This window comes from Lolium perenne, chromosome 7 (assembly GCF_019359855.2).
Source record: "Lolium perenne isolate Kyuss_39 chromosome 7, Kyuss_2.0, whole genome shotgun sequence".
NCBI classification, from domain to species: Eukaryota; Viridiplantae; Streptophyta; class Magnoliopsida; order Poales; family Poaceae; genus Lolium; species Lolium perenne.
In genome coordinates this window covers 260,572,738-260,591,223 of record NC_067250.2, presented here as the reverse complement: position 1 = coordinate 260,591,223, position 18,486 = coordinate 260,572,738, and the positions used below count along the sequence as shown (strand labels likewise).

At 41.5% G+C, this 18,486-nt stretch overlaps 1 protein-coding gene across 1 annotated transcript; it reads left to right on the top strand.

Moving 5' to 3' along the window:
* The first annotated feature begins 14,109 nt into the window (after nucleotides 1-14,109).
* On the top strand, nucleotides 14,110-18,216 carry LOC127313054 (disease resistance protein RGA2-like). The gene is made up of 2 exons (XM_051343586.1): nucleotides 14,110-17,832; nucleotides 17,964-18,216. Exon 1 carries the CDS (start codon nucleotides 14,241-14,243, stop codon nucleotides 17,829-17,831), a length of 3,591 nt encoding a protein of 1,196 aa, XP_051199546.1. The 5' UTR covers nucleotides 14,110-14,240; the 3' UTR covers nucleotide 17,832; nucleotides 17,964-18,216.
* The last annotated feature ends 270 nt before the right edge of the window (nucleotides 18,217-18,486 follow it).

Here is an 18,486-nt window from a genome sequence, read left to right as displayed (position 1 = left end):
TTTCGCGACGGAGGCTTTATATAGGCGAAGAGGCGGAGTCGGAGGAGTCCTGGTGCAGCCACACCATAGGGGGGCGCGCCCCCCTTGGCCGCGCCACCTTGTGGGGTGGGGCCCCCTGGTTCCCCTCTGGCCCCTCTTCGGTGCTCTCGAAGCTTCCGGGAAAAATAAGATACTGGGCGTTGATTTCGTCCAATTCCGAGAATATTTCCTTTGTAGGATTTCTGAAACCAAAAACAGCACAAAACAGGAACTGGCACTTCGGCATCTTGTTAATAGGTTAGTTCCGGAAAATGCGTCAAAACGATATAAAGTATGAATAAAACATGTAGGTATTGTCATAAAACTAGCATGGAACATAAGAAATTATAGATACGTTGGAGACGTATCAATGTATAAGTGGATTGCCTAGCCCTTTCCATCAGTTCGGACTTTTGGTTGCGTTGGCTAATGCATGAAGCTTGACATGGTATCAGAGCCCAGGGTCTTGAGTTCGAGTCCTGGCTTCCGCAATATTTGACCACCCCTATGTCCGCCCCGTATATGATCATTCATACGTGTGCTATTCTGCTTTCCACGTGTTGACCTCCTCTTCTCTTCTTCCGGTCACACTTGAGGAGCATTGTTAAGACGTATAAGTGGATTGTCTAGCCCTTTCCATTAGTTCGGACTTTTGGTTGTGCTGGCTAGTGCACGAGGCTTGACAATTCATACAGTAGCTAGTACACAAAAGGATAGGTCCTATCAAATCCACATCACAACAAGGAATGACCACCAAGATCATAACAATTGCAAGTAAATGCACCTACGAAATATGCTTAGACTAAGGTACCATTTTACAGGACCAAGGTACTGACCTGTCACTGTCACCGTAAATCTCCAATTATCTAGCACATACTCTTCTTACTAGCTTTCCTAACCTGCTATAGTAGGATCTCCTTCTCTTCTGCTATCGTTCTAAAATTGTCAACTTCTAGCGCAGCTGATGCAGCTCGTTCTAGTTGGAGTTGCTCCTCCAGAACTTGAGCATGCAAATACTTTGACTTGGACACGGACTTGTACTTCAACAGTCCAACATTCCGCAAGAAAGTGATTTTCGCAATACCTTTCTTTTTTATTTCCATGGAAAATATCTTCACACATTCTTCATCGGTTTTTTCCAGACCGTGTTTACCGGGTTTTGCATCTCTAATTTCATATCATCCTGAAAAAAATTCAGTTCGTACACATGTGTAAACATCATAGTTACTACAGAGAAACTTGCTGACAGTAGATTTATCATGTGTATGACCCACTTTTATTTCTACAATTTGCCATGTCTGATTCACATCACATGAATTTTAATAAACATCTATAATATCATATTGACATGTACTTTACTACTCCTAAAAGTTGGGATGTGAGTCGTCACAAAATTTCAATCATAGAGAAGACTTACAAGAACACTCTGTGCGACTTCTCCAATCACTTCAAGTTTGTTCTTCTGGCATGCTTCAAAAATCTCTGGCAGAGTCATATCTTTGTTTGGTTTTATTTTACTTGCATTATGTAACATCTGCATTTTAGTACTACCATTTATAAAGCGAATAACGTGGTTGAAATGGAGGATCATAATATAAGCTGCACACTGGTGTATACTCTGCATGATCTTTTACTAAAATATTTCTAAATAGCATTATAAAACAACATGTCCTTACTTTTTACCGAATGTGCACAATCAAGTTATGAGATCCCGTACGGCTAGCTAAAAGTATTTTACCGCGGTTTTTCTGATTCTGTTTAGCCAAATTCTGTAAAAAGAAGACTAGTGAGACACTGCTGTAAATAAGAATCCAAGATGTGATCTGGTCTCAGTCTTACAAATCATACCATATTATTTGGATCAGACCAGTGCTTCACAAGATCTCCCCACTGTTTGTCAGTAATTTGCTTAAGAGGAGATATGGTTGGAATACTCCCAGTAATCTTTCCAGAAATATTCCTTCTTTAGCCTGTTGCGATACTGGCGTAGACAGTCTGAGAATAGACTGTTGAGAACACGCTTTACTTCCTCTTGGTCATCATCGAACTCGAACCATAACTGTTCACAACAATATAAACCGTTGGTGCGATATACATAGAGCCAACAACAAGCTAGAAGGAATGAGATTTGCCAATATGGTATACTGGTATGAGTAACATTATTAGAAGAAAGATAATTTACGTGTAACCTGTGCACTAATTTTTGAAAATGCGCAGAGGTGTCTACGTGCTCTTTCTATGTTGCGAAGATAGAAATTTCAGTCCTGACGAAAATTCCTACCTCCGATGCTAATTTACAAGATTCTTCCAGGTCTAGTGGTCTTCTGCCACCTACGACAGATGAAATGTGAAATCTTGATTCTATCTCAGCAAGCTTAGCTACGAGCATTTTCCCTACTGTTGGGCCCATCGGTTTTCTTTATCATGGTGCAACTACAAAGTTAATCATTACATCAAGCTATCAAGGTAGATATATGTATATATCTATAAATTATATAACAGAGCATGAAACTATAATTATTGGAAAATGTACCTTCTTCGGTGTGGGGCTCATACTCGGGGAGTTGTCTCTGGCAGGACTAATAAGGGCCAGTGGGAGATCATCAACAGTTTGTTGATGTTGTGCAAGCAGTGTTTGACCAGTTGTGGTTGTCAGCTCGGACTAGTACAGTGTGTCCCTGGGCAGTATTTCCTACCACAGCTACTGCTGGTCCCAATTATGGCTGACAACTTGCTCTGGAAATTGGTTCTGCTGCCAATTATGACTGAGAAGTTGCCGTGGAAATTGGTTCTGCTGCCGATTGTCGTTAGTTGACTGGATTGGTAACAGGTGGCTAATTGAACCGCTTGGAGTGTTTACCACATTTTTTTATTTCAGTACTCTTAGCATTTTCGTCATTTTCTTCAAGTAGTGGCATGAATCGCTGAGACTGTCTAGTAGCAGAAGCATATTTCTTTTTTGGTTGCAGCTGTTCTATCACCGATTCGGGTGCCAGTTGAATGGTCTTACTCTCATTGGTGGTTCCTGCAAAATTCTTACTTGAAGTTGCAAATTCCTGGCACACATAAACGATATTTCAGTCTACAGAAGTCCTATATATGTTGATATGCAAATGGAATATAATGAAGAACAATAAAGGATGACATGCATGTTGAAACATATATATGATGCGTTGAGGAGACCTGAAGGTGGCATGTGTACATGTTTTCTAGGATTCAGGATACAAGTATACAACACATGGAAGTTGCAACAGATATCTCAAAGTAAAAAACACAGAAATCACCTGGTGGGAGAATGGTCAGGCAAGGCATCTTTCCGAGTCAGCTCTCGAAGAGGCTCGGCAGGATCAAATTGTGAATCATAATATTGTTCTTTATATTTGGGGAGGGGAAAGGGTTCTTCTCCTATTTTGTTCGGGTTTGCACTAGAAGCAATAGCATTACACCTGTTTGTGCCTATACGGCTTGCAAATCTGCCATATATCGCCCGTTTCTCTCTCTTGTTATAATCATTCTGTAGTGCAATAATATCTAGCATGCACTACAAAACAATTACTAATGAGAAGGCAGTGCAAGCAAGCATAAATACTTTTCGAAATCACATGCATAACGAAAGCATCCATATATTTTTTTATCAACCTTCTTGGGAGGGGGCGCGTGTACGCTTTGGTTTCCTGCCGTGGACCATGGAGGCGCTTTGTGTACCCATCTCTCCGGTCCGGTGGACGGAGGGAGTCGGGGATTAAGATACGAGAACCCGGCGATGGTGTCGTGGGCGACACTGTCGCTGACAAGGCTCCATCGCGGTGGAAGTAGGCTACAGAGGAGCTCGTATGGTACAACGGTCGTCAGTGTGGGGGGGGGGAAGCTACTCCGGCTTGCTAAAAATCAAGGGAGACGGTGGAACATCGTCGGTCACTACGGTGGCCGATGAGAAGGCAGTAATGTTGGGGTGGGACAGTGGGCCGCCGGCGGCGGCGTGTGAGATGATCCGGTGGGTCATGCGAGGTGGAAGCGTGAGAGAGAGATGTGGGGTTCGGTGCCACCGGTGGTAGGTTTGAATTGAGCGGTCCCGGGAGATAAGATCGGCACTATACTTATTTCACATTGCTTTGAATATTGGAGGCGGGAGGAATTTCGGCGGGAGTTGGCAGAGTTGAAATTATTACTGGTTGGTGGAAAACCGTGGAACCCTAGCCTACCAAATCTCAGGTCTGAAGCTGAGTAGGTTCGGGGTCAAGCGGATATGTTTGTTGGTTCTTGGGTGCATATGATCTCTTTATTTCGAAATTCATCTTCTATACATTTTGAAATGTCAAAAATAGAATAAAACGAAAAATTCATGTGTACTTCTTCGCTTGCTATATACGCATAACGTATTTCAATGGAAAATCAAATAGTAATTTGGGCTATGTAAAAAAGAGTTAAAAAAATTTGTGCTAACCATAAAGCTTTTTATGAGGCATGTTTTCTCTTTTTTACATCGATGATGAAAAATACTTGTTTTTCGTGTAATTGTATGAATGCACATAGATTATCGAGATGTACATGTGAAACATTTTTTAGGATTTTTTTGACAATTGTAAATATTTTTTTTGGGTGGTGGGAGCATAAGCATCCGAGAGCCAAATGAAAGTTTCACATTTAAATTGGTGTATAATATATAAGGTGGAATATACTTCAGTGGGAAATGGTGTTCTCGTCAATAGTAAAGTTGCATGTGGTGACTTTGTCAACCGAAAGACATGCCTGATTAGTTTCTTAGACTCGGTCTCTCGGAGGTGCTCATATATAGAGGGGTACGGTGTGCATTCATAGGGGGAGTGTATGTGCGTACTTTTAAGTGTCTTCATATGCATTGTGTTTCATACCCAAAACAAAGTTTGACTTGGGGTCACATATTAGTTTCTAGGAATTTGCTAAATTTATATTTTCCATCTTGTACACAATTAAAAATATCTTTAAAACAAACAAATCTCTAATATCCGGGTGTATCACCTGCATGGAAAGGACTTTGGAGACAAGCCAACCACCCAAACCAGAGCTTGGAAACATATTGAAACCTACAGAAACTCTACATGTGTTCAACTGGGGGACGGGATTAGTACTTCTTTATGGAAATACAAATGGATGACTGGTGGTCCTCTTTGCTATCAGTTTCCAGCCTTGTTTTCACACGCCATCAGACCAAATATCTCAGTTGCTGACAGCTGGAGGGATGGGGCTTGGACTATCCCTCTTAACATATTTTTCGCAATGGGCCGAGCAAGAAGAAGAAGCTCTCTGATTCAGTTCTTTGGCACTTGTAATCTTCAAAATCTGGAAGGTGATATAAGAGGTTGGAGAATTGACAAAACAGACTCTTTCTCAGTTAGCAACCTATACAACATCACGAACTGGGGCGGGATCAAGCAGGAGAGTGTTGATTCGGTATGGAAATGTGCAGCACCAAAAAAAGGTATTTTTTTGCTTGGTTGTTGATTAAAGGGAGGATCAAAGTGAGAGCTGTTTTATACCGTCAGAAAATTGTGGAGGACGAGGGATGTCCCTTTGGCTCCTTTAGGAATATTTTCTAAGTCCCAAACATTGTTGGCACTCATCGATCTCATTTTATCTTCCATGGCCTCCACCCACTTTGATGAATCTGTGCTTCTCATGGCTTCTTCATACGAAGTGGGATCACCTTCCATATGAATCGTTTCTGTGTTGTAAACTTTATAATTAGTCGAAATGGCTGATTTTCTAGCTCTTGTAGACCTTCTAGGGGCCCCATTCTCTGGAGCATTCTGTTCCTCAACTTGTGGCTAGGCTTCTGGAGGTGGTTGTTGTTGCTCCCTTTCATGCTCAACAAATGGTTCATTCGGCTCCTGACGGACATGTTCTGAATTTTCACTCATCGTTGTCATGGGTGGAGTCACAACATGCACTTGCACCACAATCGTAGCGATTATCGGTGCAGGTGCACATGGTAGCGCAAAAATGGCTCCCGGGTCATCGGGTTAGGCGCATGCACCCTCTTCTCCTCAAGATCAATTTTCCGAGCTACCATGCTCCCCCTCATCATTTCGTCCTCTAAGAAGACAACATGACTCGTTTCCACAAACTTTGTGTATTTATCTAGATAGTAGAAACGATAACCTTTTGACTTTTCAGGATAGCCAATAAAATGGTAGCTGACTATTTTGGTATCTAAATTTGTGATATTTGGATTAAATACTTTGGCCTCAGCAGGTCTCTCCCACACTTTCAGGTGGTTTAGAGAAGGCACTCTCCCTGTCCATAGCTCATACAGTGTTTTGGGCACCGATTTTCTTGGTACTCTATTTAGGATGTGAATAACGGTTTTTAGTGCCTCAATCCACAATCCCAATGGTAGGGTGGAATAGCTCATCATATTGCGCACCATATCCATAAGTGTACGGTTACACCTTTCAGCTACCCCATTCTGCTGAGGTTCGCCCGACATAGAATACTAGGCAACTATTCTAGTCTCCTGTAAGAACCTTGCAAAAAGTCCAGGGACTTGGCCATATGGAGTATGTCGATCGTAGTACTCCCCTCCACGATCAAATCTCACTATCTTTATTCTTTTATCATGTTGATTTTTAACTTCAGTTTTGAATATTTTAAATTTATCCAACCTTATGTTCTTTCTTTGATTGGATAAATATAACCATATCGGGAGTAATCATCTGTGAATGTTATGAACGAATCATAGCCATCCACACTTTTCACAGGAAATGGTCCACATATATCGGTGTGAATTATTTCTAGTGTTGCGGCGCTTCGATTTCCACTGGAGCATGGTTCATTTTCTTTTTCTGCCATGCAACATCATCATCCTGGTCATATCTAACTGGATCTTTTTGTCTGACCGGATGTGGGGTGTCCACAACCCAGTCCACCTCAGCACAAAACGAAAGGCCTAATCGACCTTCTTTCTCCATTCAGTGTAGTTGTCACCTCTGAGGGTTGTAACATCCTTGATAAAGCTCATCAAGTAGTACCCTCCTTCAAACCACAATGAAATGAGATCATAACAACAATTGCATGCAATAATCCAACGTTGGTCAAAATTAGAACATACAACTGTTTGTGCAATTAAATCTATATCACCGTTGGGCAGAAATAGAGATAAATGCACTTCTTATTGCAACAAAACATGATCATGCCATTAATAGCGTTGATCATAAAATGACAGAATCATAATTGTTTCAACAATCACTTTTAATCAATTTTAAAATTCTAATCATCACTTTTGCATTTTTCAAATTTAAAATGCATCTTTAACAATTTGCAGCGGAACACAACCAGCACCACGCCATTGTCTATGAAGCCGCGCACAAGGCCTACTACGACGGCGCACAGCCACTATGCCACCGCCGCACACATGTGCACAAGTTACATCATATTCGAGCGGCATATATATTAATCTATGTCCGGCTTCTCAAAAAATTACAACACGAGAAGTCTGCGAAACCGCGAGGCGAAGCTACTCGTCTTGCAAGAGTGGAAGGTAAATCTGTTATATGGCATGAGTCGGGCCATGAATGCTTACTTTAGGTTCTCGATCATGACATCTATGTGATCCCTATGGAGTAATAAAGTAATAAAGTCCTTTAATTTTCTACCTGCAAAAAAAGGAATTTTGAAACGGTGAATCGGTTGTGCGATAAATTTGGGAGGCCACCTCGTCTATGCCGGAGCATAGCGCAGATCCACAACACCACATCTCGAGGACAACCCGTATGTCAACACCACATCCGCCATCCCTGCGTGCTGATCTCTGCAGCACATATGGCCACCATCTCGTCCCTCAACACCGCATCTGGCCGCCGTCTCCATGGCGTGCTCCTGTGGCCGACGTCCCTGTCCCGTTTGTATTAAATCTCAGTGGCGATCGCCCCGGCGAAAAGCTCCCGGCGAGCATGGGGAGGCAGTAGAGCTTGATTTCCTGGCGCACCTTGTTGAACATCATTATTGGCTCCTCTTGGTCCCGATGTTCCTGTTTTCCTATCACTCCCCCTTGACCTCCGGTGTAGTGGGCACCATGGGACTTTGAAGCCATAAACATCTGCGGCCCCGGCTAGGCCGTTGTAGAAGTACCCACCTCGCGTTTCTGCATCCGCATGGTGGTACTGGAAGCTATGGTGGCCGTCTCCTGCCCCTATCCACGGCCTAGCTCATGACTGCCGCCGGAAGTCATAGTCGTCATAATATTTCTAAGTGCGCAAATCAATTTTTAAGCTGCATGGTAAATTAGCACGATGGAGAGTTTATACTTTCGATCCGGATTACAGATTGTAGTATGGTATGCTTTTTCCCTAGACGACCTAGGTTTAGTCGAACCTCGGGAAGCACTGCTAAATGGTTATGAAGGAAACGTCTACAAGACTTGCAAGTGTATTTTATCTTCAGTTTACCGAACATATCAAGTTTAATTTTAAGGGGTTGTGTTCAATGATGGAAATAGGCCAAGGTTAAGGTTTCACCTGCAGCTATGCATACATATATAAATAAATCTCATATGTGTAACAAATAAAATTGAGATATGAGATTTGTGAGTAGCACATCCGTAAATACCCTTGCCCCTAAAGCCAGAGGTGAAAGAGCCTAATGGTCAACCCATTGTCCTCACAGCCGCAAGAAACAACAATTTTTAAGTAAATACAGACCAAAGCCTTAAGCTAGATGATTGTGCTATGATCCCGAATGAATCACTAAACATGTACCGTTACTTACCCCTGAGGTTTCGCGGTAGCACGCCGTTCTCCACTCATCCCACCTCTTCCCTTGATCGACTCGAATGTACCTACAGATCATCAAGACGAGGCAATGAGACAAGGATAGAAGATCGCAAAACTCATATTCAATCCTTACACATAACATAAGATTAGATGCACATGAACGCTGCGAGGATCCCCAACCCGCAGCCCGTGAGGAGTACTGACACATAATATCAAGATCAAATACAAAGATATAAATCATTACGCAAAATACTTAGATTGAAATCACAATATTATTACAATGGTCGCTAATTCTCAAGGAGATCCCTATTACAATGGTGATGGCTATGGCTATGGACGAGATGGGAGATGGAATGGATGAACTATGGCGATGGATCTCCTTCGGTGTGTTGCAGATGGATCTAGTGGATGGCGCCTCTGTTTGGCGACGAATGACGCTCTTTTCAGTGTCGGTCCCTTCACGACTTTTACAGTGTTTGACCTCGGGAATGAAGCCGCAGATGGTACGGACGGACGGTACGGGCAGGACTTGCCCGTACCGATGCCCGTTAAAGCCCCTGGAGCCGTCTTTCCGAGCGTAGTTAACTTTGCCATGCTCCTGACGCGATTTTTTTCGGTGATTGAAGGCCCATTCCATTATGACGTGATATCCCGCACAACATCCAAAAATAGAAGAGATTGCCATCTTTGCATTGATTAGGCATTAGTGGCAAGTTGAGAGGTAAACATAGTTAATTTCTTGACTTAGCTAGGGGCTTAAGCGTGAGAAAATATGGCATATTTCACAGCCATCAAGAGTGCACGTGCCCGCCCTCACCACCGTCGAGGCATCCCTTTTCTCTGCCGGGCCCCTCACCCACACCGAGGAGGCCGCGTGTGCCATGTGGACGAACACCGTGCAGATTTGCGGTCACCACCAATACACAAACCACGGGGGCGAGCTTCCGCCTTCCCTTCCAGGCGCGGAGTGCTGCCCCCTCCCCAAATGTTGCCGCTGGTATATGAGGAGGAGGATAACGAGGCCAACCCCACAGGGGACTTCGTCGAATATCCGAATGATGAATCATGAAATAAATATCATCATGCATACGCTTTTCTTACAAGGTGTATGGACACTTTTTCATTTGAATTCAACAAATTATTAAAATTAGAAAATGTATATATGCAGCTAATTTTCTATGATAGTAAAGTTACATTGCTTTTTCGTGACTTCTTTACGTGTCCACATCCATAAGCCTAATACTACCTCCCTTCCAGAAAACAAAACCCATAAATTCAGTTAAAATTCAAAATATAAAGTTAGACTCCATTGAGAATCAATTCGTGGTTGGATAGTTAGGAGGATAGTGAAGAGACGATCTTCACGAAATCGCGAGGATTTTATACTGGATTATGAATGTGAACACGATTACATTTAATCTAGTGTGTACTGGTACAATGTAATGTGAATCGACAAAAAAACAGCACACGAGGAAGTATTTTAAAGCCGTTTTTTATTATGCCTGTCACACACGGCTCCCAAGGAATAATCGTGTGCGACCTGACTCGTCGCATTCCGTGTTACATCGATAAATCGTGTGACATATACATGCCTAAGCCAGAATTTATTGGAACAAATTACAACATTAACTAAAAAGCTAGAGTGGCCCATAATATGTATGTATAAACATGTTCAAAAAAAAATATGTATGTATAAAAATAATAATCTGTGGCTTTTGCAACATTAATATATTAAATAATGAATTATCCTTAGGCGGAACATATATGAAATCTGATCGTTTTACCTAATTCGAGGCGAGTCGTTGGCAATCCCTATTCTCCGCTCAATGCGGGAGCGTGCGATCGCTCCGCTCAGAGCGAGATCGAGTTGGGCCGGCCCATTAGCGATGGAATTGGATTCCCTTCGGTTTTTTTTCTCAGTTTTCTCATTTACAACTGGTTTTTCATTTGGTTCTGTTGGTTTTTTTCCTCCAGTTTTTTTATTTTGCGATTGATTTTTCTGAACTTTCAAAAATTTGATTTTTTTGAATTTGAACGTTTTTTAAGTTTCAACATTTTTAGATTTGATTTTTTTAAAATTTGCATAATTTTTAAGTCTAAACAATTTTTATTTCGAACACTTTTAGATATGAACATTTTTCGCGTTTGAACAATTTTCAGATATCATTTTTTCTTAAATTTGCATACTTTTTAATTTGAACATTTTCAATTTGGAACTTTTTCGTATTTGAAATTTTTTTAGTTTGAACATTTCCGAAATTTGAAGAAGTTTAGATTTAAAATTGTTTTGATTTCAAAAACATCAATATTTTTAAAATTGTTCAGGTTAAAGAAATGTTCCTTTTGGAAAATCGTTAAAATTTTGAAAATTGTGTAGTTTTTAAAATTGTTTAAATTCAAGAATTGTTCAAATTAAAAAAGTTCAAATTAGAAAATCTTTCAAATTTAAAAATGTTCAAATTCGTAAATCGTTCAAACTTAAAAATTGTTCAAATTCGAAATTTTTCCGTTCACGACATATTTTCTGGTCACGACCTTTTTTCTGTTCCGTTCACGATATTTTTCTGTTCACAACTTTTTCTTTTTCACAATTTTTTTGTTCTTCGCAAATGTGTTCATGGCATTTTTCTCGGCACCTTCCTTTTCTGTTCTACATAAGTTAGTTCACGACTTTTTCTGTTTAGGAAATTTTTCTTGTTCACAACCTTTTTTTTTCAATTCATTCTTCGCAAATTTGTTTAGCGCCTTTTTCTAGTCACGACCATTTTTATTTTATTCATAAATTAGTTCATGGCTTTTTTGTTCACGGCATTTTTCTGAATATTTTTTAGATTTGAACCTTTTTTCGAGTTTGAACTATTTTTCAGATTTTTTTTCAAATTTTGAACATTTTTTGATTTGGAATTTTTTCATATTTGAACGTTTTCGAAATTTAAAGTTTTTCATTTCCGAAAATTGTTTGGTTTTGAAGTTTGTTCAGAGTTGTGAAAACAGAAGCAGTACGACTCAATGCTATGAATGTGCGAGTGTGCGACCGCACGAACAGCGATAGGAATAAACGGGCCTGGCCCATCGTATGTGGCTTTAAGCGGAGCGATGCTCACTCCCGCTTAAAGCGGAGAATAGGGCCTCCCCGAGTCGTTGGCTCGCTCTGCCCGCAGCACTCCAGCTCTTGCCTAGTTGGGCCTGGCCCAAGCGGGAGACAGCATGCACTTCCAACATGTACATACCTTTCCCTAAAAGTCTAAAAAAAAACACCTTTCCCTAAAACATAGTACAATAGGAACGTCTTAGCTAATAACCATCCACACGTACAAGAAAAAAAGTATAGAATCATTTTTTGAAAAATGTTCATGGTTTTATCAAAAGTTCAGACGATTTTTTTTAGATTTTTTGAAAATTCACTCTATAAAATTTCATATTTTAAAAAATATTCAAATCCTAAAATGTTCACATTCAAAAAGTTAATTGTTACCCACTTGCAACTGGGATAGAAAGACAAAAATCGGGTTTAGCGCGGGATCACTCTGAATTGCACAACTCACTTGCAAACTAGTTTATTCCAAAGCATTCCGCTGATAAAGCAAGCAATATTTCAACTGATCAACCAACAATAAAAAAGATCAACCGGCACCTACCCAAGAAAGTCTAACAGACCACTGGTACAACTCCACTTACTACTCGTAAACCAACTAACGAAAAGTTTGAATGACCCCAGTTGTGAATACACTTACAACTAGTCAACAAACAATAAAAAAAGGTCAACCGGCCCGCAGTTGCGACTCCACTTGCAGTCGGTCAACCACCTACCCAAGAAGGTCGGACAGACCACTGTTATGACTCCACTTGCAACTGGTCAACCAACTAGTTAAAAAAAGTTCGAACATACCCTACTTACGACTCCACTTGCAACTGGTCAACGAACTAAGGAAAAAAGGTCAAATGGACCCCAGTTGCGACCCCACTTGAAGTGGTCAACCAAAATAAAAAGGTCAACCAGCCACCCTAGTTGCAACTACACTTGCATGTAGTCAATCCAACTACCAAAAAAGTCAAATGAATCACTACACTTGCAACTTGTCAAACAAATTTTAGTTGCAACTCCACTTGCAACTTAAAAATCCTCTATTACGACACTACTTGCAACTGAAATCATACTTGCAACTGAAAAAATCTCAGTTACAACTAAAAATCCTCAGTTAAAACCACACTTGCAACTGAAAAATTTCAGTTGCAACTCCACTTACAACTGCAACAAAATCTCAGTTGCAACTAAAAAAACTTTCATTAATCTATGAGGTAACTAACTGAAGTAGTTAGTTATGCACAAGTCAAAAGAAACCAAAAAAAAGCAAAAAGGCATGGAAAAAATAGAAAAGGGTGCGGCATCATACATTATAATAAGTTTTGATCAACTATCTAGCAACTAACATATGGTGTCCTGGTGGCTTGAGTAGTTGGCACGCATGTTGGAGGTTGAGGGATCCTCATGGTAAGTTTTACCCATTTACATATTTTACTGGGCCGGTCCATGCAAATAAAACCTCGTTTTTATTGGCTGAAACAAGGCAAACAAATAATCAACAAAATTTGCACAAATCTCCACGCGTAATCTAACGGTTGGAAATTTTACTGAGCTGTAAGCTAAATCTCAGTTTACTAAAAAATAGCAAAACCGTTTAAGCCACCGGTTTCTTCGGACTATATCGTGTGCGTAAATTCTCATACGGTTCTTGATTTATGCCCGTTTGCTATCTAGCCGCGTTACAGGGCTTCAGAGACAAGGCTTACCGTACGTTTTTTTTGTGGTCAGCGTTTGGGAGCACAGCACGGCGGTCCTTAATAGGCCATATGTACTAGTGATAGGTAGAACAAATGCACAATAAAAAAATTACTTCATTTATCCAGAAACCTTGGTGCAGAGAATACATTGGCTAAAAAGGTGACCGAGACGTGATCTAAATCAGGCGCGTGGTTTCTAGCAATTCTTTAATATAGTAAAGTTCAATGCTCTTATTTATTTCTCTTTTCTTTGGAAAATACACATTTTATATTTTTTTCCAACAATTCTTAATAAGCTGCTCTATTCTAGGTGTTTTTTCCGAAATTTTTCTATTTTTCTTAAGCTTTTATATTTTGATTATTTATTTTTCACCATGTTTTCTACAAAAAAATCCTGAACTTTCTGACAGATAATTGTGTGTTCTCTGTTCTGTATTCCAAGATTCTTCTTGTTGTGGCTGAGCTGCGATGAGACGAAACCACAACCGTGTAAACAAAAAAAACTTATTTGAATAGTTGAAATGGTCCAGGGAAGAAAAATGACTTGAACGATGCTCATTGCCTCATTGGCCAAGGCCTTCTTTTTGGGCGTCGCTTTCAAATTCTGCTCCCCACTTACTCTTCGGCGTCAACTCAACGACTTCCTCACGGCGCACAACTTGCTCAGAGCTTGAGATCCATCGCAGGAAGGCCATGGCTGAGGCGCTTCTTCACTGTGTGGTGCGCGGGGTGGCTAACAAGGCTGCCGACGCGCTCGTGCAGACCGTAACCGGCATGTGTGGAGTCGACGCCGACCGTCACAAGCTGGAGCGCCAGTTGCTGGCCGTCCAATGCAAGCTGGCCGACGCCGAGGCAAAGAGCAAGACGAACCAGTATGTGAAGAGGTGGATGAAAGACTTCAGGACCGTCGCCTACCAGGCTGACGACGTTCTGGATGGCTTTTTGTATGAAGCACTGCGCCGTCAGATTCAGATCGGTGATTCCAAGACACGCAAGGTACTGAGCCACTTCACATCCCACTGTCCACTAGCTTTCCGTTATACCATGAGCAGAAAGCTGAACAACGTCCTTGAGAAGATCAATGAACTTGTCGAGGAGATGAACAAGTTTGGCCTGGAGAGCCAAGCGGAGGCGCCGCGGGTTCTCTATCCACAAACGCACTCAGGACTGGACATGGATACAGAGCCCGTCGGTAGAGAGGACGACAAGGGGGTGGTGATAAGGCTGCTACTAGAGCAGGAAGACCAGCAAAAGGTTCAGGTGTTGCCCATATTTGGGATGGGCGGTTTGGGCAAGACTACACTTGCCAAGATGGTGTATAATGACTGCAAAATTCAGCAACATTTCCAGTTAAGGATGTGGCACTGTGCGTCAGGCAACTTTGAAGCAATTGCCCTTGTGAAATCCATCATTGAATTGGCTACCAAGGAAATATGTGACCTGCCACACACAATGGAGCTTTTGCGAGGCCGACTTCAGCAAGTCATAGGTTGGAAAAGGTTTCTACTTGTTGTCGATGATGTGTTGGGTGAAGTACAACAAATTTGGGAAGATAGCCTGAAACCATTGTTGTGTGCAGTTGCTGGTCCTGGTAGTGTTATACTTGTCACAACTCGGAGCCAGCGAATAGCAACTATGATGTGTACCCTGCAACCCCACGAGCTCACATGTTTGAGTGAAGAACATTCGTGGGAACTGTTCTCAGAGAAAGCATTTAGCAAAGATGTACGTCCGCAAGCAGAACTAATCACTATCGGGAAAGACATTGTCAATAAATGCAAGGGATTGCCTCTTGCTCTGAAAACAATGGGTGGCTTAATGAGTTCCAAACGAAGAGTACGGGAGTGGGAGGTCATTGCAGAAAGCAATATTGGGGATAATGATAGAGGCAAAGATGAAATAATATCCATACTTAAATTGAGCTACGAGCACTTATCATCTGAAATGAAGCAATGCTTTGCCATCTGTGCAGTTTTCTCTAAGGGTTTTGAAATGGAGAAAAGCATGCTGATCCAACTTTGGATGGCAAATGGTTTTGTTCAACAGGAAGAAGGGATGATGGATTTGGAGCAGAGGGGTGAATTTATTTTTAGTGAGTTGGTTTGGAGATCATTTCTTCAAGATGTTAAAATAAAACCATTTAATCATTCAGCCTCAAGGCATGGGTTGATTGGATGTAGAATGCACGATTTAATGCACGATCTGGCAAAGGACGTTGCAGATGAATGTGCCACTATAGAGGAGTTGCTTCAGCATAAAGCATTCATAAAAGATGTTAGCCACATAAAAGTGTCATCGGATGAATTGGAGTTAAGCAGTGGATTGTTGAAAGGTACTGATTCTCTCCGAACTTTATTATTACCACCATCAGCACACAAGGATCTTCATAAGTTTAAACCGACGTTATTAAGAGCCCTAAGTTGTGGCAGCCTCAGTATTATCCTTAACCAACACATAAATACAAAACATTTACGATATCTTGACCTTTCACACTCTGAGATTGCTCGATTGCCAAATTCAGTATGCAAGTTGTATAACTTACAGACCTTGAGGCTAAATCACTGTCGCCGACTTCAGTATTTACCTGAAGGCATCACAACTATGAGGAACCTTAAACATCTCTATCTTTTCGAGTGTGATAAATTGGAGCGGATGCCACCAAATATTGGTCTTCTGTGCAACCTCCGGACATTAACAACATTTGTTGTGGACATCGGAGATGGCTACGGAATTCAGGAACTCAAGGACCTAAAACACCTTGGCCACCGGTTGGAACTATACAATTTGATAAAGATAAAAAGTGGAGCAGATGCAAAACAAGCAAATATTTATCAAAAAAATAACCTAAGTGAAGTCTCATTATGCTGGGGTCGTCGAAAATTTAACGGGCCTCAAGATGATATTGGTAACATGGAAGATGTGCTGGAGGCTCTTGCACCCCACAATGAGCTCGTAGTGTTGGAGGTATATGGTTATGGTGGCACCAAATTTTCACCATGGATGGTAAACTCTCAGATGTGCCAGTGCCTGAAAAAACTCATAATCTTCAACTGCCCAAGATGTAACGATGTGCCAATATCACATCTGTTGGTCTCCCTCGAGTATTTGTCCTTAGGTGGCATGGATAGTTTGACCACATTATGCAAGATAAGTGACGCAGAAGTTGAAGCATGCAGTACATCCTTGCAGTTCTTCCCAAAGTTAAAAACAATATTCTTGGAGGACTTGCCACAGTTGGAGATGTTGGCAGAAAACAGTGCATGTGAGATTTATAGCTTGTTAATATTTCCCCAGCTCGAAGAGCTCAGTATACACGATTGTCGGAAGATTTCAAGTGTTCCCAATAGCCCAAATCTAAAGAACCTGAGGATAACAGAATGTTGCAGTCTCCCAATCAGCTCGCTCGCACATCTGACAACGTTGTCTGAGCTCAGTTATGACGGAAAAGGTTGCTGTTCTGCAGGCATACCTTTGGGCTCTTGGCCCTCTCTTGTCAAATTATCAGTTAGCTCCTTGGCCTACATGATGATGGTGCCTCCAGAAGAACAGCAAATGCATATGCCCCTGAAAACCCTTCGGAGTATATGGCTGTCTGGTCCTAATTGCTTTGAGACAACATCCGTTTCGTCAAAATTGTACTTGGGACCATGGGGGTGCTTTGCGTTTGTGCAAGAATTATGTATTTCTGAGTGCCATGAACTTGTCTACTGGCCAGTGGACGAGTTCCGAAACTTGATTTGCCTTCGTTTTCTGAGCATTAGCTTTTGTGCTAACCTGGAGGGGAAGGGCTCGTCGTCTGAAGAAATCCTTCCGCTGCCTCAGTTGGAGATGTTAAGTATTTACAATTGTAGTTGTTTATCAGCAATTCCCATGGTGCCTGAATCCCTTGAGAAATTGTTGATAGGGGAATGCGCAAGTTTGGTCTCATTGCCTCCCAACCTGGGAAATCTGGACAAACTGAGGGTGCTCCAGATTCGGGGCTGCAATGGCTTGAAAGATTTGCCTGATGACCTGACTCGTCTTGAGCAATTGACTATTGAGAGGTGTACAGGTGTAGATAAAATCCCGCAAGGTCTCCTGCAACAGCTCCCGGTACTCAAATCCCTTGAAATAGTTGGCTGCGAAGACTTGCAGAGATATCTGATAGAAGGTGGGGAGTATTTCAACTTGGTCTCCTCTATTCCATGTAAGGATATTCCAGCACCAGAAAAAAAGTCTAACAAAAAGAGCTTGGCGTTTTTAAAGAAGTTACTGCCGTCCTGCCCACTCTCAAGCTTCGACTGAGGTGCATATGCTCTATTCCGTTATCTCCTGCAAGTTCCAAACATACTTTTTTTTTTTAATCTATAACTGCCACTTGTGACAGGAAAACTCATTTAACATTTATGTGGCTTCTTTCTCTTTTTATCGTTATAGGGTCTGGAGGAAAAATTCTCAATGAGTCTTATTCGAAGACGATTGTAAGCAAATGAACTTTACTTTCCACAGAAGTTCTGCCTTTTAACAGGAAGAATGGTTTGCATTGTCGGCCCAAAAGTGAGTGATTATGTCCATCTGCCTTCTGTTTCCATGCAATTACATTCAAGGAACTATTGTCACGTGTACAAATTGATAACAATTTGGTTCTTAGTATGAACTAGAAGGAAATACACGCCTTGGTTCACCGTAATTTCTGTCCTTGCAAGTACATTACATTCGAGTTCTAAAAAGCTGTATTTTAAATGAGTACATAGTAGAATACCATTCATATCGAGACAAATGGGATTGTTTTGGACAGAATGGTGTTAGTAGGGAATGTGTTATCATATCAAAATGGTCTCCCCTCTTTCTCTCTCATCAACCCTCCCGATGAGAGTCTTGAACACTTCGCTCTTTCTCCTCCGGCGGCGCTGCCGCCAGGGCCGGCTCTGGTCCAGGGCAAGAAGTGCGACGGCCCGGG

Coding starts and splice junctions, on each gene's coding strand:
- LOC127313054 (XM_051343586.1), top strand. CDS start 14,241: ATGGCTGAGGCGCTTCTTCACTGTGTGGTGCGCGGGGTGGCTAACAAG.